Consider the following 22,199-nt stretch of genomic DNA (forward strand, 5'->3'; position numbering starts at 1 on the left):
ATTATAGTAAAGAAAGATAATATTTAAGCTCTCTACCCACTGCATTGTCATAGCACTTGCATAATATGACCGTAACCTAAACATGACGCACGCAAAAGTTCTCTGTATGGATTAGTATCGTGGAACGCCCACTATGCTGAGTGTTTGTCTGCAGGTAATCTATAATGGAATGAATACAGTAGCGTACGAATGAACACGTACGCGATACAATTTAAGTAAAATATTTTGAGTGCAAGCTGCACGCTATTCAGTGGGTACCGAAAGAGTATAATGCTTGTATGTGTTGTATACGGGTATAAAGCGATCTGATTTAGTGGGTTTAGCAGTTTGGAACGGGGTCTTTTTGACATGTGAGGTAGCACGGTCTTATTGGTATATATGTTGTAGCCGGTACGGAGCTTAATTGCAACTTGCAAATGTTAAACGATCAACAAATTAGATTTTTTACAGTCTACAACCGTTTTCATTCAATTTCATTATAAAGTTTGCTATACCATAAAACTCGATAATATTATTAGATAAGTGCAAATATATTTTTTTTTATAATTTTATTTCGTTTGTTAATTGTTTGTAGGTATTAACTATGATATCATCACTTCAGTCACTATCGTACGACAAATAAGTAATAAAATGACGATAAATTTGATGGTACTTTTGCGACAGTATTTTACTTTGCTGATAAGATTTTGAAGCTATATTATATTTGCGATTAAACGTTCAGGGTTGGCGCGTACCGACTTGAATTATGGCAATAACGCTAATACGTCATCATTTGAAAGTACTATTTAATATTAATATACATTTGAATGTGGTATAATTTAAGATTTTGGCTCAAACAACCGACTTCAATTAGGATAGGAATAGTTTGAAAGTAACACGAGAGTAAAATCCCTTTCTGTTGAAAAAAACATTAATCATATTGACCTGCAGTATTGGCGAAAAATTGAACTGAGAATCGAGAAATTAATTTAACTTAGAATCTATTTTTTGAATTCGGTTGAATATAAAGGGCGCTCAAACTTGCAGAAGGTTTTGGCGGTTTGATAGAGCAACATAGTGCATCGTTTAATATGTTATGTTCTCTAGTCACTTCGTCGGTCCCCGCTGACCCCAAATTCTGCATGAAATTATTGACAGTACTCATTATCACACTATGTGATAATGAATGTAATAAATCAATCGGAAATGATAATGATTACATTTATGTTATAATATTTTTATTTTTTAATTTTAAAATTAAATTGTAGCATCTACCTATATTCATAAATAATGAAAAGTTACTTTTTTATTCACCATACATCAATATGATGCAAATTAACGATATTGCAATGTGCATGTTTGACCACATGTAAAGGACGTGTCCGCAGCAACAAAAAGTAATAAGGCAACGAGATAGTCAATTAATATCGAGTGGTTGGCTGTTTAGTTGTTTTCTTACATGTTATCATTGTGGATAATCACTTTATTACCTGGGACTTGAAGGCAAATGTATTATAAAGAAATGGAGAGATAGAGTGAATATTTAGATGTGTATTGGTTATACTTGCATGTTTTTCTCTTCATTGTACATAAATTAGAAAAGATATTTTTTAAATTTAAAGAATGGCTTGCTATTTGAATGTGATTAATTTTAGATGCATATGTAGGTATATTTTCAGTATTATAAGCTTTAGCAATTTCAATTATTATTTAATTAAATTTATTAAATATTAAAATACTAATCTAGTTATGTGCAATATCTTCTTAATAAATACGAAAAATTACCTATGTACTTCTTTTTTCATTAAATACATAGTTGACCAAAAAAAAAAAGAAATAAACTGAAAATTCTGTAGAAGTCATTTTCTACATTCCGTTCTTATTTTAAAACTTGTTTAGAAAATATTTGAGACTGTATGTAAAGTTAATCGAAAATTATATTCTCTGTTAAAGATATGTTGAAAAAATTGTGCAGATGATTTTCATATGATGTTTTTTGTGATGTTGTATATAGTATGTTATGTAACAAATGAGGTAGGATATTGTCATATTCAAGGACCGATATTTGTTCTCAGGAATCCTTTGGCACAAATGGAAGAGGAAAAGAGAGAACATGATCTTAAGATGAAGAAGATGGAAAGCGAGATGGAACAGGTGAGTTTGCAAGCTAACAGAGGATAGTACCACTTATTTATGTAAAGTTGAATATTGTTGCTATTTCAAATTAGTTGAATATTGTTGAATATTTCAAAAGAAATTCCTAGAATTTATTCAAATGAATATACTTTCTGATTTTACTAATATAATGAAATTGACTGTCTGCACATGAAAGATATTTAAAATTGAGATAAGAGGTTTAAACAGGAACAATTGACGCCAAAAAGTTTTTTTTTATTTTGTCTGCATTTAAATTTAATTTAAATTACTTTAATTTTAAAAAAGTTTGCATGATGCCGGAAAAACTCACAGATGTTTTTTCTGACATCATACAATAACTGCTACACCAAAATGAATGCGGGTTACACTGTTGTATTAACTTAAAAATATCGTTTATTTTGACACGCTATCTAGATTGGTTATTACATTGGTTGTCTTGTGAATGAAGTAGCTGGCAAAAAACTAATTTATTTTAAAAATGATAGTTTTAAATTAAACCAAATCCAATGCAACCGATCATAATGTTTGGTAAAACAGCGTGTTTTATTTGTATTAATTTGTTTTGTTGGATCTGAAGTATTTGGACGTTTATAAGGATATCAGCTTTACCTCATAGCTTTACACCTTATATTTTTATTTGACAGAGAATGTTGTATAGTGTTCAGGTCGCCTTTTGCATATATTTTTCGTAAAATGTGTTCAATTGAGTAAAAAAATAATTGAGTACCCATATTTACAAAACATAACATTAGTAGTACCCCGCAGTTTTGTCCATGTGAATTGAGATAAATTATGCCTTAAGTGTATGTTCTGTCTGTGTATAATTTGTTTTTATTCCAGTCCATTCGGCTATTAAGGCGTGGTTGAGTACCAAATGTATTTACAAACTTTCATATTTTTAATGTTAGAACGTCAATCGTATGGTGCTATTAGAATATAATATAATAAGAATATTAGCACTCAACCGTGGCTTCGCACGGTTACAAATTGGAATAACATACTGATGAAACATACTTTTGGTAGAAAATGTCTAATTGACAGTGAAACCCATATCAAAATCCGTTGTGTGTTTTAAAAACACGCGAGCGAGTGACTTTTTACTATGTAGAAATGTACTATGTAGGTACGTAAATATGTGGCAGGTGTTCGAGATGAAGGTCCGCGAGAAGCGTGCCAAGCTGAAGGAGTCGGAGGCGGAGCTGGCGCGGCGGCACGAGGCCACGCGGCGCGCGCTCGAGGCGCAGGCGCGCGAGCTCGAGGAGCGCCAGCGCGCGCTGCTCGCCGAGCGCGCCGCCTGGGAGCGCGAGACTGGCCTCTCGCTCGACGACCTGCGCCGCCGCTCGCTCGAGGCCAATAGCAAGGAGTCAGTACCTAGTTTTTTGAAATTGGAACTTGCTTTTTAAAACTTTGAAATTGGAATAGTTTCTTGCTGCTCGCCGTGCGCGCCGCCTGCCTACACGACACTTGACCGCTCGCTCGACGACCTGCGACCCCTCTTGTTCGAGGCCAACAGTAAGGAGGTAGTGTCTATTTTTATTATACTTGCTTTTTGAAATTGGAATTGTATCTTGCTGCTCGCTGCGCGTGCTGCCTGCTTACACGAGACTTGACCGCTCGCTCGACGACTTGCGACTCTCTTGTTCGAGGCCAACAGTAAGGAGGTAGTGTCTATTTTTATTATACTTGTTTTTTGAAATTGAAATTGTTTCTTGTTGCTCGCCGCGCGCGTTGTCTGCTTATACGACATTTGACCGCTCGCTCGACGACTTGCTCGAGGCCAACAATATGCAGTTAGTATCTTTTTTATCATACTTGCTTTTTGAAATTGAAATTGTGTCTTGCTGGTCTCTGGGCGCGTCAATTGAATACACGAGACTTGGTCGCTCGCTCGACGACTAGCGCTGCCGCTCGCCAAAAGCATGGACTTAGTAATGATTTTATCATAGTTGTTGTTTTGCAATAGTAATTGTTTCTTGGAGCAAGGAACGCAACATTGGTCTCTCGCTCGACGACCTGCGCCGCCGTTCTTTCGAGGCCATCAGTAAGAAGTCAGTACATTTTTTTTATATTTTCCCTATTTTTTTTAAATTGTAATGTTCTCTTGCTGCTCGTAAAACGTGCCCCCTGAAAATATGAAACTAGCCTTTTACTTGATGCAGTCAGTAGCTTTTATAATCTATTTCTTTTTTAGCAACTTTCAAACAAAATAATTTGTCATTCATCGATGTGTGTGTTCATGGTTGTATACGCCTTTTTTGCTGAGCAAAATGTATTTGTATTAAAAGTGTAATTTTCGTGTTCACGCTTATTTTTTTTTTATCGTTTATTGAATTAAGATGATTCGTACATTGGATTAAAATATGCTTGTCAAAATATGGGCATGTAAAGCAACTAATACATTCACACAATGGTCGACTAATATCTACCCCATCAGGTGTTATTGTTGTCGAGCATATTTTTTTTTATTTATAAATTATATACCGAAAGTGATTTAAAAAAAAAATCCACCGAAAAATACTACCGTAGAACAAACGGAATTTTAACTTAAACTATTATCTCTTGCAGGACGGTGGATGGCAAAGACAAAAAGGATAAGAAAAAGAAAGGTTTGTTCTAAATGAGCAGTCGTCGGCTTCGCACCCACCGTTACTGCGTGACTAATCGCGCTCGCCGGCCGCACTGCGATCACCCGTTACGAGTAGCTTCGACTAAATTTCTTAGTGGATATTTTAATTAAATTTTACTCGAGTTTTCACAATGCGGCCGGAGCATCGAATCAGAAGTACTCATTTTATGTAAATACCTATGTTACTTTGACATTTTCGGAATGCAATACTACATTTTGAATTTATATATCTAGTCGTGTTTATTTTTAAATTATACAAAATAAAAATTTTAATCAACAAATACAAGGACGGTCATGTTATGATGAATGGAATAGATTCAGTTTTAAATTGTATATACATATATGTCTTCGAAACATGTTGAGGAACATAGGTTTTATTTTTCAAGGTAACCCATATGTTGATGAGATTTTCTTGTAGAGGTTTTATGATATATTTTATGTACCTAATACTGGGGTATCGTGCCATTCTCAGTGTTGTGACGTGTTGCTATTGTCATGTACACCAATTTGTTTGTGAAATTATACTTTATGCTGTCTTATCTTGTGTCGTGTTATGTGCAGAAAATCTATATGTGCTTACACCAAGGGACATACTAACAGGTGTACGTGTAAAATATGGTACTTCAGGATTTGTGTTTACATTATGTAAGTGTAATTTTTATTGTTTCTATGTTGTAAATATGACAAACATACTCAGCAGATTAACAATGTATTGACATTGTTAATAATCATTTTATCTCTGTAATGATTTTAATATTTTCTCAACTCCTTGCTTTTATTTATTAACTGTCTCTTAATTTAAATTCTTTGAAACAATGTACTAACTTTACGTAAAATACGTAGAGTGACATCTTTTTGTATGTTTATAACTACTTTGGTATATTCTAAACTCTGCTTTTATTTATCATCTGTCTTTTAATTTAAATTCTCTGAAGAAATGACTAGTGTTCTATATAAATTTGTATAATTTTCAGATTGGTCTTTTAAGAGTGTTACAACTGGAATAGCAATATAATATGGACGCAGGTCCTAACACGACGCACCAAATTAGTTTAGTGAGTTATAGTTGTATGGTTATATAGCATAATGGAGCAACGATTAATAAAAGACTACAGAACGTAATAACACTGTATTTGACATGTTAAAATGAACTATTCAATTATACACGATTCTAGATAATGTAACTTTTTATTGTATTTATTTATAGTTTAGAGTATTCAGTGTTTTTTTTTTATTTACCGTAAGCGAGGCCTAATTTTTCCAATTATGTTTCCAAACGCATTTGTAAACAATAATTTGTACGTGTTTTATTTCGAGGACTTTTACTATTTTCATTAAGAAAATAGTGCACAAACATGTTTACAGCTTACAATTAGACTTTTACGTCCACAGAGATGCCAAATAGCTTGTAATAATAACGATCTGCGTTAATCAGAAATCGACGTCTAATACTTTATTGTATTTTAAATATATATGTATATTGAATTTTACAGGCAATGACGATTATAGCGACGTGATTTCTCAGCTCAAATCTGTGAAATTAAAGCATAAGCCGATAATGCTTTACTAATAAATATAGCATTTCCGAATATAAAACACAGTTAATGAGGCACTGTCGAGTCTTTGTTATATTTATAAGTAAAGATATTACGTACTGTAGTTATTCAAAATTACTTTAGGTATCTACACCATTCTAAATTTTAATGTGAAATTAGATAAGAAATATTTTTTAATTCTATATCATTACAAATAATACAATTTTGGCTTATTGAGTGCATTCGAGTATTTGAACAAAGTGTGAACTCGCACGGCGTTTGCTATATTTATAAGAAGGGTCACAGAGTGAACAAGCTCGCAGGAGAAATCTTATATATATAGGGGTTTTCGAAAAAATTGAATTAAGAAATAAAATTGTTCTTACTGTACCTTACAAGGCTCAATTTTGAATGTCAACAATTATTTGTTGAGTGAAAGAAGGGACATATTTCAAGGGTGGTCATTAAGTCCATTTTTATTTTTAAGTTCATACATATTTCAAGGAATTCTTATGGAACGTAATCTGCTGACACGATGGTAACGTTGGACTCTCATCTTTGCCTGTAACTATTATAAGATTGTATACTAAAAAACGAAAGTTACTATCGTGTCGCGAATGTTAATCTCTCGTCGTCAACAAGCGAGCTTTGTTCGAGTAGGTTTCTACATCGGTAGTGGGTATATTGTGCTTAGTGATATTAAATTATGCTCATAGATCAGTTGTGACATAGACTCTAGCTCTAGCTAGGTGTTAGTGTTTCATTATAATAATATATAAGGAGTGAAACAAATAGGGCTCATCTATAAAAATGGATAAAATGGAAAAGAATTCGTTTCGTGTTGACTGATTTTTTTACTTTTATAATTTGTTTCTACAGTGACATGCATATTTTCCGTTGTACTACAACAAATATTGTATTTTTTGTAAATATATTAATTTGTTTAATACGATCATATAAAATCGATTATATGCCAAGTTACTCAAGTAATGACTAGTTATGAGCAATATGCATAATCTTTATCTAATCAGCATGGCGTGGCAAATTGTATTATTTCCTACATTACAGTATTGACTCTCTCAATAAAGTAAGACATTAGGTAGTAAGATTATGCTTAATTTTGTATTTTGTGTAGGGCCTCGGCCCGCTTTACCATACTGATCATTTGCTTAGTCATTACCGACGGATATGTGATGTAAGTTGGATGAGAAGTAAAGTGCAGACGATGTAATATATTGTACTTTGAATGAAATATAAATAAATACGTAATATATAGGAACTATTTGTTTTATTTTATTTAAACTTTCTGTATGAATGTCCCGAGTCAAGAAAGTAAGGTAGAAAGAAATAAAAGTCGACAGTAATTTCTGTATGAATTCTTATATTTGGTGATGTATTAGATCACGTACACAGTGTTATACATTCGTCGGCCACATTAAAATACAATCCATAAATCCACGAACAACCTCAAAATATTCTGTTATGTAAACAACATGACTACATCTAGGCATTAATATTAACATCTTTGGCAGCACTATGGAAAATATATTTCTACTTATTTATTTCAATGAAAAAGCAACTTCAAATATAACAATCACAACAGTTTTTCGACAATCTTTACTTCTATATACACATAAAGTAATATTAAATTGATTTAAAATATTAGACAATACATGATCAACTAAGATCTTTCCATCGAATACTCTATCAAAATTAATTTTATTTACAATATCTATTTATCGGGGTTTTACTCCTTCAGGGTTACAATCCATCTATACATTATTATATGTATATGAGAACAATAAAAATATAATTATTACAATGTAAGTAGGTACTTTGCACCTCTGATTATAGCATGTCTGTTTTATTAATTAGGCTACGTTCATAATAATACACTTTCCATCAATCTACATTGTCGCGGGATTCGTATTTCACCCGGTACGTGGGGATATTTAAATATGTTTTGATATTTCAATTAATTTATGATATATTTATTAGTCTTTTGTGTATAGCATACCCTATATATAATATACAACATGACAACCATAAACGAAACTTGGTCAAATCTATAATTGTCACACTTGCTTATATTTGTACGTCCAATATGATCTGGTATTTTGCGTGTTACGTGCTCTGAAATAATCTAATAAAGAATAGGCTACAAATTTAGACATTTTTCTACTAAATATTTTGCCACACACCATTAAATTCATCCATAAGTTATATTGGTTTAATTATGGGTTACTCAAAAAAACACGTAGAGATGTGTTGTAAAATATTTCAAATATATATTTACATACAAAAAGGATCCTATATTTTAGAAAATAAAGTATTAGTTGTTTTTAAGTAATTTTTTTACGGAAATAATATTTGTTCTTCATGAAATCTAGTTTGATGAATTTCATAACTATGATTGTATTAAATGCTGTAGATCTTTCTCCCAAGAAATTATTATTAATATTCCGGGATCCACCACGCAACGGTCCCGTCGTTCCAATTCAGAATTCTATGCATTTTCTTCTATAATACAACTAACTACAATATAATTATTAATGGTTACTATTATTGGTGTTCTTGTAGTGTCCCTCTAAATTTAAACTACCATTAAAACGTTGAAATTATAAAGGACGTTGTACTAAATGTCAATAAGTATCTTGTAATATCACAAATCACTGTATCGCTAATCACTATACACTAACCAATAAATTATGATTAACGCGATGGAAGTCCTATGTGTTCGAGACTCCATCACTAGGATGAATGATCGCTTAGGCTGCAATGCTTACCTGACTGTCTAGTGACTGAATAAGAGGCCGTCCTTGCTAAGAATCACAACGTCATTCTCTTGAAATATTTTGTGGTTTTACATTATTACCTCCCATTCGAATAATAATATGACTACTTCAAATAACCAATTAGAAGGACTGAAATTGTTGTGCAAAACGTAATAAAAATAAAATTTTCAGTAAAAATATATTTAAAGCCTTAGCAGGCGAAGGATAATCCATAGTAATTTTTTATCTATCAAAATAGAACAATAGAATTGCATGCTACAATGTACACGAGATTGTGTTAAGTCTCTTGTAAATACAACATTTGTAGTCCACGAAAAAATGTCTCTGCTCTATGCGAATCTTGTAATTTATTGCTTATATTGCACTTTTCGAACATTACTATTGACTAGATTTTAATATAAATTAACGTCTTATGTAAATTAATAAAAATAAAATATCATACAATTTTACAGAAGACCGCGGGACGTTCTAATTCTTAGTAAGGAGGGTGTCTTAATACGCAATAGAATCCAATTACATTACACGAGGAGGCACAACGGCACAGCTATTGTATAAATGAAGTACGTGTACGTATTTTAATACAAACATACATCATGTTGTATAGATGTTGTGATACATGCATAAAACATGATTTTTGCTTGTATATGTCACGACAACCTTTACCCCCAAAACACGTGTCGTAAACAACATGATTTGCGACACTTATTTTGTTGGAAATTAGGAATTAGTATAATAAATAGGTATCGTACTTTTTTCGTGTTTCTCGACTATTATGAGTATTATGCAGTAGATGCAGCTTACACTAATTATATTTTGAGGTGACATTTTTTTATTACTGAACAAATCATCGATTTTAAATCACGATTAATTTTAACCTACTTACAATTAAATTACCTTAATGAACTTTTTACGTCTATAACGTGAATTGTTTTGGCACAATCCTTTTTTTTCGAAAGTCAATAAAATCATACGGCAATATCGTTGGAAGTAGTAAAACAGACAATATTGAGATAACGAACATATCAGAGTTACGTCCATCTTATGGAGTTTATGAGGAAGTCATTTGTGCACATCTATTTGTCAGAGAATAATCACATTTAATTTCGAAAATTAAAAATCTTTCTAAGAATATAAGTTATTATTGCTGTGATGTGCATTTCTTGCTTAAATTGTGCAATTTAGTTTACTGGTTACAGAAACCAAATTAATGAAATTGGAATATCTAAAGCTTGCCAACATGCTATAAGACGAAATTGTATTCGGTTGCAATAGGACCGGGAAGTCAGATGTTAGAAACTATTGAGTAAATTGTTTGCTCATTCTAACTAGATTGATAGTACAATTATTATTATACAGAACCATGCAGTCTGTAGAAAACGGTGCGGTAGACAAGAAATACTATTTTTTTTATCTATAATGCTTTATGAGACAGTTTTAAAAATAGTTATGTAGAATATTTAATTAATTTATTGATTACAAATTAGTATGTATTTATTTATGATTATTCTGTACTCGTAGACGATTACAATTTTGTAATCAAATTTTCTGTTATAAATACGAGTATCTTATTAAACTTAATTGGTATTTAACAGTCAAAGCGGGATTACGCTAATATTTGAAACTAATGTTACGTGGCCACAAGTTCGATTCACAACTCTTCATTGTAAAGCTTTATGAAGCTCTTTACATTAGTTAAAATAATTAAATATTTAGCCTAATATCTATCCTCATAATAGAATTGAAACCGACTTATCGACATAGTAGATACTCTAAATATAGTACAATTATGAAGGCAATAAATAAGAGTAAGTCATTATATGTAATAAGATTTAACATTCTTAAAACTATAAAACGAAAGCCAACATTGTTCATAGAATTAGAGTAGAAGAGTAAAAGCTAAGTACCTATGGAAAATAACAGTGTTATATAGACGATTGGGGGTGAGGAGCGCAGACGACCGACCGCCGACCGACGTGCTCGATCGACGCTTGATATTAGCAGTGATATGAAAGCGTCATAAGTAATACTACTTAGTAATTAATTGACAGCTAATGATAAAACAATTCTGATCGCAGTAATAGCACAGCGACTTACTAAGAGAGCCGATATTATCTACAACTCGAACATAGGCCGATTTAGCACACGTGCAGTATCAACAAAATTATTTGAATAACAGTTCAAATGCATCTACCTACTACATACGTTGACTTTTGATCGGCCGTTCAGAAGTCTTTATAGCACCCATGAGAGGAAACATTGATTACTTGTAAGAACAGTAATTCATTCTTGATTCTAAGTAACAATAATAATGATTATGTTAAAAATTATACGACTTTGTCGTTTCTGTATGTAGTAGTAACGACTTCTATTTCTACCTATTTGATATGTTCATTATTGCCATAGTGGAATATTTAATGTTAGCGATATTGCAGATATGTTTGATGGGCGGCATGCCGCGCGATATGATTAGCTTACAAGGGCAGCAGCCAGCGAGTCACGAACAGGACCGTAACTAGGGCGGGCCGAACAAATTCTACATACTCTGGGAGTAGCGAACTTTCCGAGTGTTCTCCCAAAACTTAGTAGGTAGGTATCTCTATGTCAGAAGCATGTAACATTTGCTTATGTTACAAAATGTTTTAATTATGATTAATTCGACCCAGTATACGATAGATACGGCCCTATGCAAAGCATGCATTAGTTGAAAATATTGTTAGCCGGTCGTCTGCGTTCGCATCTCATTTGTTATTAGCGAGTCTATATGACACTATCAATTTTCCGGGCGACGTGGGGGCTCTCTTTATAGCCACCAGAGTCAAATTTCCCTCATCTTAATATTAAACATCCTCCTGTCGAAAAGATGAAGTACGACATTGATTACGATAACCACGTACACACATGCAACACACATCTATTTGATCCGTTGCACAATCATGCAAATTGTAACGGCCGTGTTGACGCACCAACAAATACCATATAACCGTATTCTATTAATATTTACACGAACTCGTTGAAAGAGAAACGACTAGTAATGCGATAACATTAAATGCAAGAGTAACCTTGTGTTTTCATGAAATAGAATGTGGTAACTTAGCATGTTCTGTAAATAAAAGGTAGCTACCGATGCCAAAATAATAGAGGAAGCCAAATCGTGCATAACGTAAAATAATGTGCAAACAGGACCACGGATTGTGCAGTAGGGTGCATTTATAAAGAGCAAGTAGCTTACAAGATAAATTATACATCAGGGTAGATAATATACAGATTATAATATATAATAAGTATGGGGTTACTTACATAATAGGTTTAAGAGGGGAAACTTAAAAAAATAGGCTTCTCTGTGTAATTGTTTACGTATATATTATGTAACAATGTGTAATATTATGATAGTGTAACAAGTATTTTATTGTACGTATTCACTCTTCTTAATTATTGATCACATAATTTTTTTTATAATAATTGAGGCAAGATTTATAATTGTAACATTAGCCTGTATGCTCTACTCTAATGGTATGTACAGGAGATTGGGTGAATTTGTGGCACGGATGACACGTGGTGTTACATCAAAGGCGTAAATAGTAACAATTCATTTAATTACATATTATTTATGTTAGAATACTAGTAGATTGTTTAAATCTAACTATTCGTGTTTGCGCACTTGCCTTTATTAGAAGAGTTACAACACTGAGAGTTCAGAGAATTTCATTATACTGCTGGCGCTTTTGTGTGTCGCAAGTGTTCTACCAGAAGTCGGAACTTCATTTATATATCGTACCATTCATCTTAATATTAAACTATTTTATTGTGATCCATCGAATAGTTATAATTTTTTTTTACAATCTATTAAATGGATGCACAGCTATCACAGCCGGGTTCGAGGATCACAAGCTGCACCGTCTCTTTCCATCGCAGGCCGTGGCAAAAGAGACGACGTGTGTGATTCCCGGGACGAGCATCTCGCCAGATGCGTAACTCACACAGGCATTTCGTTGTTACTTTTTTTCTAAACTAGCATGAAAATCTTTCATTTAAAAAATAGTTATTTATTTTGTAAACACTCACTGTTACAAAATTTCTTACCGCGAGTCTTATAACAATCAATTTTATTTCCATTCTGGCTCGCCATCAATAAAACTTTACGGCCGCCTGCACCACGTACGTACAACCTACTGTTATAGAAATCTGAAGGGAGTTACGCACCAGACGGGCCGGCTCGGCCTACCGCTGCTCGGCGACGAGTCGTTTCAAGGGACGTTTAATCCTTTAAAACAAGAGGAAGCTGACCCTGGTCCGGCGCGCGTCGCCTTTGCCGCGCCGGCCCATGCCGTACTGTCACATGGCCGTGTCGGAAGAGCTGCCACCCGGCTTGGCATCGCCGCCGACGCCGCCGCCGCCGTCCTCGTCGCGTGCCGCGCCTCGCCCCCCACCGGCGCCGCCGACGCCCCCGCCTACGCCCGCCGACAGGCCCGTGAAGTCCAGCTTGTACTGCATCAGAGCACATCATACATGTTAATATTGCATATATGCACTATTGCCGTAGATCCTCACTCACTCTTCTATGCTCGGATTCGGGAATGCACGGCTTTTTGCGGAATGTTATCAATAATTTCCTACTTGGTTATAGCGAACAAGACACCATGCTGTTACCGAATCCGAGAATAAATTATATGCGAGTCGAATAAAAAATACCCAGTGAGACAACGCGAAACACCATGCACGTGAATCAATTCTGTTTACGAAGCGGCTGTTTAGCACAATCAATGCTTAGATCGTGTCTTTTATTAAATTATAACAGTTATATTATGATTGTTCTAGCTCATTATTAGATAGGAGATAATCAATTACCTTAAAGTTTATAATTACATTTATAAACTTTAAGCATGATATTAAGATACCACACAGATACTAAACTATATAAAAATTTCCATTGCAACAACACATCAACAACATTCAATATTAGCTATAGGATACACCATCAAACAATTTCTACACTAAATTTCAATAAGTTACAATATTAGTATACATTTCAGTCTTTTATAATTACAATGTGTACAAACTGAAGTCGTTAGATAAAACCACAATTCTGAATCCACAAAATACCTACTTCAACCATTCAATACACTATTTTCACTCTTAAATGTGGATGCTTTTCGCAAATTTGGCTTCCAATGCATAGGGACTCTCTCGGGCATACACAGGGAATACTGAAATTAGGAAATTAAAAATAAACGTAAAAGGGAAATAATAATAAAAAAAAAAAAAACATAAAAAAAATATGAATAAAATGTCTAGTCGGTATTAACAGTCACGTCTAAGTGATAAGAGGAGAAGTTGGGGGAGAGCGAATAATGAAATATCATATATTTTTAATGCTAATAGGTAAAACCTGTAGCAGTATTTACTGATTCTAGCATCTTATGAAATAATCTTCATAATTTTCGGTATTAATTTAGCGAAAACAAAGGAGAAATCTTATTTTAAGGAGTAACTTTTGTAATGAGCATGATTACATGTAACATGCTTAGGTACACTACATACATAGGTACACACAGATATACATGGATATTGTTTATGATAATGGAAGACAGAGACAGACCGAGTCGTCCCTTGTATTCGCTGAGGATTTGTTTATCGCTTTCTCCAGCGGTATAAGACCCTGAAGTGGAAGAACCATCGATGCATGGCCAAACAAAAAGAAAATAATGTACAAATAAAACATACTGTAAATAAAAGATAGGAGTTTTGGTAATTCAATTTGTCTAACACTATTTGAAACTAGTATCTAGAAAACTAAAAAGATTTACTCTTGTTTTTTATGGTCGTTCATGAAACTGGATATTTGTAAGTACGGTTTTATGATCAGATATGTATTTTAAACCAAGAATAAATCTTGAAACTGTGATCACACTGGTTCACCTGTTTCCCGAAAGTCTAACAGACACGAATTAAATAAAATCTGTAATGTACTTAACAGGTGCAACACTCTGGTGCCTTTTAACCACTCCCACACTGGCTTCCCACGGCAAAGGTACCTAAGGAACATTACGTTCCAATGCACTAACATCTTTATATTTCCTAATAAAATTTACTAAACTTTTAAAATGTGCGACGTGTTGCTCAAAAATGTCGTAAATATAATAAAAATTTGTATTCAATTGTCGTTTAAAATCTGAAATTTACCTTATTCGCACAGTCGAAACAAGTGGTTACAACTTTACTAATCACGTTCATAAGGTGCTTGGTTTCTTGTATAACATTATCGACCTTACTAAAAGTGGCAGCGCGACCCACGGTCGGCTCTTTTACTGTGAATTGCAGTTGTTGCACATATGTCGGCACTTTGTCTAGATGCTCTAGCAGCTCTTTCTTCGTCGTTCCAGCTGGTACCTTTGGAAATACACATTATTTGTAAATCTTTCATTCTAAAAATCGATATTTTTATAACTTTATGGATATTTAAATCTATTACTAAAATTTTTACCTGATATGAAAATTGTCGTACAATTTTATAAAGTCTATTTGCTTCTTCAGCAAAATATTCAGCTTGTGTGAAAAGGTCTTGTGTAGTATTAAGACGGCCTTCACCTTTAGTAAATTGATACATAGCGAAAGCCATGGAAGACATATTTTTTGCTCTGCAAGAGAATATGACATATAAAATTATAATTTGATTATTTATTCACTCGTAGTATTTTTTTTAATACAGTACCTCTTCACAATATCGTTGTTTTCATCAGCAGCTGCACCCTGCCATTTTTCAGTCTCGGCATCCATCTCAGAGGACATCATTTTCATTTCTAAACCTGATTTAGCAATCTTTGCTTGCTCATCGGAGTCTAGTCGTACTGCTTTTAAGGGTTTACTCGTCGTACCATGTTTCTGCAAGTAATTAAATATATTATTTAAATAATAATTATAACATTATCTAATCATATGTAATATACTTTATATAGTTTTATGTTTTAAAATTATGTTGTTTGTCTATATTAATATTATAAAGAGGAAAGGTTTGTTAGTTTGTAATAGATAAACTCAAAAACTATTCATCTGATTTTAAAAATTCTTTCACGTACTTAAATCTATATTATCAGTAAGTAACGTAGGCTACATATTATTTTCAAAAATTTTCTCTACGTGTTCTTTTTATTACATATAGATAGATTTTATATATTTCTGTTGTTCATCTTTCAACGCAGTAATTACTGTGTTTAGAATATAATATGATACATAAGTGATCTCGATTATTCTTAAATATTTTAAAAATCATTTTATAGTAAATGTCGTTGACCGTGTGGTCCCGATATAGAACAAATCACTCTTTCCTATCCCGTGAGTGTCGTAAGAATCGACTAAGGGAGGGCGAGGGATGGACAGCAGCTTCCTTCTTAAAAGATCTCTGAAGCCTAACTGCGGTTTTTTTTTATGTGTGAAAATGGAATGGTAACCCCGCCTGCGCTAGCGAGATACACTGGCGGGACATCAGTGAAGGGTGATCGATGAGAATGAAAACAGGCCAGTTAGCCCATCATGATGAATCCATCAGGAATGAATCATGATAGTTTCCAGGGGGAACCGCGTGGAGGTCGACCTGGTTGGGTATATTGCTAGCAATGGGATTCTTAGTCTCCATTACTAACAATCCCTTTCCCCCCGCCTAACTGCGGTTGCCAATCTGCTTACCAAGAGTGGAAACTATTGGCAAAACCCTCCAAAATGGAGGCTTATGTTCAGCAGTGGATAGTTAAAGGCTAATATGATAATGATGACGATGATGATAATAACAAATGCATGAGAGAAGCAAAATTCAGAATACATTCAATGTCTTTTTTAAATAGTTAATAATATAAATTTATTAGCTTATCTTTTGAACGATAGAACGAAGACACACTGGACTAAATTCGTAACAGCCTTTATGTTAAAGTATATATTGTTTTAACAGAAATAAACTGAGGAATATCATTATTGAGGTGGTGATGCTTCTTGGAAGTCGCGACCCATAGTTATTACGTTTCCAACCCTGTTTGAAACGTTTGTTCTTATCTTATTCTTATTTACCTTATTCTGCCTTATTCGGTAACAAATAATGTTTTTAATCTATGAAACTTTTGTAGGTAATAAAACTCACTCCCGGTCTGGGTAAACTGCTGTACTGCTGCTTGTCCGGTCTGTCATCAGTGAGGTCAAGCAATTCTCTAGCGAGGCGTGCTGCATCCGCCAGCAGCCAGGCCCACATATCCACGAACACGTCGAGATTTTCTCGTGCAGCCGCACTTCCTGGATGCGCTGCTAATGTTCTCGCTGCTGTCACCACTTGCGGACCGTATATCCTCAGGTTAATCTCTGCAAACTTTGCACTAACCTGGAGTGTCTCAGACATTGCTATATGCCTGAGTAATTTACATACCTAATGGAAGAAAAACAAAGATTGAGTTAAGCGATAGTAATATTAAATAAACTTATCACTCCTAGAAACAGACCTCTATTATGTGATCTAATTGTTCGTGAAGCCGGCTGGCAATATTATGCAGTCTCTCTGATTCTCTCTCACCACAGGAACTAGCTGCAATTTAAATCAGAATATTCAGTTTAATATCTTCTGTTATCAATAATTCATACTAGGTATGGTGGTTCATACGGAGCGAATACTTGTGTGACGTGGATAGGAACTGTTTAATCCGACCATGACACAGAAGAGTACGCCCCTTATAAAAGCACCACTGTACCTATTTTCCGTCGTAGGTTACCTATGTGCGCGAGGTCGGACGCGAGTCTTCGCGCTTCATCGGCTAGAGGCGCGAGATCACGCGCTTGGTCACGCGCTGCCGCTACCAGTGCGCGCTCTAACTCTGACGCTGCACTGGTAGCGCCCGCACAAGCGCTCTCCAACGCGGCACCAGCGCCACTCGACCCTTGCTCTTCCTAATGTTAATGAAATAGTTATTTTTCTTGTATTATATTTAAAATTTATTTGAAATTATAAACATTGTATTTAGAATAACATATGGAAATGAATGACAACCTGTCTTATCTCTCAAGATACATATGTAGACTAAACTATAGGTAATCATAGAAAGTATATCTGAATAAGTCAATTACGCATCATCACTTCAGCATACTCATCACCCATAACTGAAGACTGATCACCTAATATCTTGTCACAAAGTTATGTAGTCCTGTGCCGGCTGCATCTGTTGATTCTGTACAAAATGTTTGAGATTGCCACTTCATCTTGTGTATGGTTATATTATATTGCCTTGATATTATAATTACATCCTAATAAGTTTTATTCTGTTAGATTCTTACTACAGACACAGCCACGGCAACCAGCCTTTCCAATTCGTACGCTATTCGTTCGGCGAGCGCGAGTATCCTCTGTCTATGCTCGTGAGACGTGTATGCGGAATCTGTGAAGTCATGTGTCCTCTCCACAAGGGCTCGCAACGTGCCGGCGAGGGCTCGTCTTCGAGCTACGTCGGCACCTCCGCGGGCTCTCGCTGCCCGTACTTGCGCCGTTAACCCACGAAGCGCACCTAGCGCCGTTCCCGCTTCCCATTGTGCAGCCTGGTTATAACCATTAACAATATAAATATATCAAAAAAGTGTTTGTGATTACAACTGAGTTAAGAAATAATAAATAAATTGTTATAGTTAATATCCTGAAGGACATTTTTACTAATAAACATATAAGTGCTGAACAACAGTAATAAAGGAATTTTCAAAATGAGCGTGAACTACCTAAAAGCCGAATCTAATATTAAACCTAGGTCTTTATGATTTTTTGCTTAGCTTATATTATTTACTTACCATTACATGGGGCCATGTCTCTATTCTTACTAAACTTTTTGAATTTGTACAGAAATAAAATGCGAATGCGAATATTGCTCGTTATTTTGTTCTATTCGAAGCGTAATTAACTACAATCCTAAGCAAATTAGCGTGATTTCGTTGCATTTGTGTGAAAAATTTAAAAATATACCTACCTATTTAATTTTTCCATTTCAGCTTATTAAATTGGATCTAAACTAAATTATATAAAATGTGCTGTGAATAAACAGAATTTACCTCCTCATATTAGAAACTGATCGCCACATACTATCAGTTACAACCAACGAGATGTAATAATATTCATAATTTATAGTTGATACTTAGGTATTTATTATGGAGGTCATGTAAATGTAGTTGTTTGAATAATTTTATCTCAAAGTTAATATAAAAAATTAAATTAGTTGTAATTATTAGTGTGTTGCGACGTAAATAGTGTATTATTTAAATTACAGAAACGAAAAAAATATCTACCTACTATTAAAAATAAGTATGAGGAAGCACAGAATAGAATACTTCTAATATTAAAAGTTAAAGCACAATAATTATGTGATGTCTAGTAGATACAGTAGGTTATAGCTTTACACATAAAATTGTAATTCACTGCTACCATCATAACTTTGTACCTGTTCATGACTATCCGAGTAAGGTTGCAACTACAAGAAAAGAAAGTAAGTTGTGTTTATCTACATAAATTTGGAAAAGAAAATACATAGTATATTTCATTCATTCATAGAGGTAATAGGAAGAATACAAAGTTATAGAATTACTATACCTAACTAGTATGCTTTGGTTTAAAATACATATCATTATTAGATTGAGGACTCGAAAACAGTAAGTACCTCTTATCTACCTATGGAAGTTTGCCCATCGAGATACTGGGCGATTCCTATCTCCAGTCGACGACTGTTCACTGCATTGCAGAGTAGTTTCACAAATGGCAAAAGTGATAATATTTCTTAAACTCTAACAAAGTCTTAGAAAGAACGTGATTAAAGAAATTAATATCATAATCTTGCTCCCAGTCCAATGCCTTAAACATTAATCTTTCATAATCTGTTTAGTTATAAGACTTTTTTAAATAAAGATTTACCTACGATTTCATAGTAAGATTCAATATGATTAGTAGATATATTTGATTAATGACAATCATTGATTACTTACTGGTTAATCCAATTACTGCTGCTTTTATTGATTTTTAACATAATCCCTTTTGTCTACCTTACATTACGTTCAATATAACAATTTCAGTTTGAGTTGCCGAAGCCTCTCTAGTGTTTATGCTCTATCTAGGTAAGTTTTACCATAAGAATAGTGGATACTTTATGCTTTTACACTGTTCGTTGGAATTTTTTTATTGGAGGATATAATGTTATAAATATTGTTTCAGAATCCTCATGCGCAATATGCATGCACTTACAAGCTAAACGACTACTAAAGAACAGTAATACGAGTAGTTATAATTAGTGTGTAATTTACCTTTAATCAACACAATGTGCTTAGAGATTTCAGTGCCAAATACCTAGACGTGCAAAATATACTTTAAATTCATTATGTGACTATATGTTTTAAATATTAAGTTACAGTGAATCAGTAATAGGTAAAGTTTGTTATTACCTATTTACGTAGAATAAATCAATGTTTTCGTTTGTAAATTAGGGGGAATGTTTAACAATAGTCGGAAATTAGTCTGCGCTACCTAGGTTCTTTTGACTCTACTTACTCTGCGTGTATATTTTGCATTCAGAGCATAATAATTTTATTATATTACAAATTATTGGTACATAATACATAGTTTGTTAATATTAGTACCTAACCATATTAATTTATCCTTCCATAACATTTACATTACTGATTCTTCATAGATAATGAAACTAATCTCTTAATTTCAGTTCTAACATTTAATCTTCCACCTAAAATGATCTATATAAAATGATCAAAAATATACACGTACCAGCTTCCTTTAAATTTTTCTTTAAAGTATAAGGTAGGCCATAATGTAATAATGAAACCCAATTTATCAACAGGTCCTTGTTTATTTTACCTATATACCAGCAAGTCATGTTTTAGTGATAGTATGATAATAATCGCATTGTTTACCAGAACAACTATTTTGCATTTTATGGGGTAGACAAGGTGAGAAAAACAAATAAAATACTTAGAGTATAAGAACAAACTTTTAAATAATGGAATCGTGGAGTCTTGGGTATGGAGGTAGTTTCAACATTAAAAATTCATCAGTCAAATTAAGTTTTCAATGGATTTTCATGTAAATATCATATATTATTTTTCTATTAAAAATTTTATATACTTTTTCCTTTTTTTAATATTAGATATATATGTATAGTAAAATTGCTGTTCATAGTATTTTATCGAATTGTGAACATTATAATAATAAATAACAGGGTAAGGATCTTAGCTTCGATTATTTATTTGCTCGTTACGTAAAAGAAAGATTTTGATGAGAAAGTAGATGAATTTGAGTTTCGAGTAAGTACCATTAACATAATAAATTGCAATTAAGTTAAGTAGACTTGAGTGAGCGAAGTGTTTACTAATTACTTATTTGTTTTTATCTCGACGAATATTGATAAATTGCTTGGCTTGTTAGCAATTTCAATGATGTTTTTATTTTAATTTGTGTAAAAATCCAAAAATATCAAAGTTATACTAATAAATAAATTTAATTTTAAAATTATAATTAATAAAGTACCTACTTGTTCTAACCATGTAGTTACTAATTCAATATGAAATTGACTTACGAGCTGTCTAGAAACCAATATTTTATTTATGACGTCGTTTGCTAGAAAGCCAATGCAGTTATTATAAATTGCGAATGAGTATGATGCGTAGATATATATTAAAGTTACTTATATTATCGACTTCTGTTTTTATTATTTTGGATATTAATAAATTATTATTATAAATATTTAAATGTTGGTACGAATCACATGTAAGCCAATTGTTTTAAACAGTTATTATGATTTTCTGTTTGTCAATATTACTTACTAAATATATGGAATATACGTATATATGAATATAAAGCTATTTTAGTTATCTAAGTACTATCCATTAGTACAGAGTTGATATACGAGTGGATTAATTCGATTAAATTAAATAAATAAGTGGGTACCTAATGTCTTTACATAACCAATTTTTCCTTGAGGTAGACAATGAAGCTCAATCTGATCTACATATTATCTGGATATTTATTCTTATAATATCATAGTTCTTTATATCTGTAGTAACTTTTATATGTGCTGTGTATATACTTAACGTACTTTA

At 33.2% G+C, this 22,199-nt stretch overlaps 2 protein-coding genes across 12 annotated transcripts in view; one reads left to right on the forward strand and one right to left on the reverse strand.

Moving 5' to 3' along the window:
- Positions 1 to 7,576, forward strand: part of LOC113518577 (septin-7) — a 40,753-nt gene extending 33,177 nt beyond the window's left edge. For all 6 annotated transcript variants that reach the window (XM_052902890.1, XM_052902874.1, XM_052902879.1 and 3 more), the window contains exons 8-11: positions 2,055 to 2,133; positions 3,279 to 3,499; positions 4,702 to 4,742; positions 5,737 to 7,576. In XM_052902890.1, the coding sequence (XP_052758850.1) occupies positions 2,055 to 2,133; positions 3,279 to 3,499; positions 4,702 to 4,742; positions 5,737 to 5,777 (382 nt within the window). In that variant the 3' untranslated portion in view covers positions 5,778 to 7,576. The remainder of the gene's footprint in view (positions 1 to 2,054; positions 2,134 to 3,278; positions 3,500 to 4,701; positions 4,743 to 5,736) is intronic.
- A 985-nt stretch (positions 7,577 to 8,561) lies between these two features.
- The window catches only part of LOC113518306 (alpha-catulin), an 84,728-nt gene continuing 71,090 nt past the window's right edge, over positions 8,562 to 22,199 (reverse strand). The window contains exons 6-15 of one of the 6 annotated variants that reach the window (XM_052902839.1): positions 19,541 to 19,570; positions 18,396 to 18,653; positions 17,816 to 18,011; positions 17,570 to 17,652; positions 17,218 to 17,496; positions 15,802 to 15,971; positions 15,574 to 15,727; positions 15,273 to 15,479; positions 14,689 to 14,748; positions 8,562 to 13,577 (exon numbers count right to left, since the gene is read on the reverse strand). In XM_052902839.1, the coding sequence (XP_052758799.1) occupies positions 13,425 to 13,577; positions 14,689 to 14,748; positions 15,273 to 15,479; positions 15,574 to 15,727; positions 15,802 to 15,971; positions 17,218 to 17,496; positions 17,570 to 17,652; positions 17,816 to 18,011; positions 18,396 to 18,653; positions 19,541 to 19,570 (1,590 nt within the window). In that variant the 3' untranslated portion in view covers positions 8,562 to 13,424. Of the gene's footprint in view, positions 13,578 to 14,196; positions 14,297 to 14,688; positions 14,749 to 14,786; positions 15,125 to 15,272; positions 15,480 to 15,573; positions 15,728 to 15,801; positions 15,972 to 17,217; positions 17,497 to 17,569; positions 17,653 to 17,815; positions 18,012 to 18,395; positions 18,654 to 19,540; positions 19,571 to 22,199 lie in introns of those variants that run through there. The other 5 variants (XM_052902841.1, XM_052902855.1, XM_052902846.1 and 2 more) reach the window with 5 other exon arrangements.

This window comes from Galleria mellonella, unplaced genomic scaffold, assembly GCF_026898425.1.
Source record: "Galleria mellonella isolate WM207_F2 unplaced genomic scaffold, CSIRO_AGI_GalMel_v1 utg132, whole genome shotgun sequence".
Taxonomy (NCBI): Eukaryota; Metazoa; Arthropoda; class Insecta; order Lepidoptera; family Pyralidae; genus Galleria; species Galleria mellonella.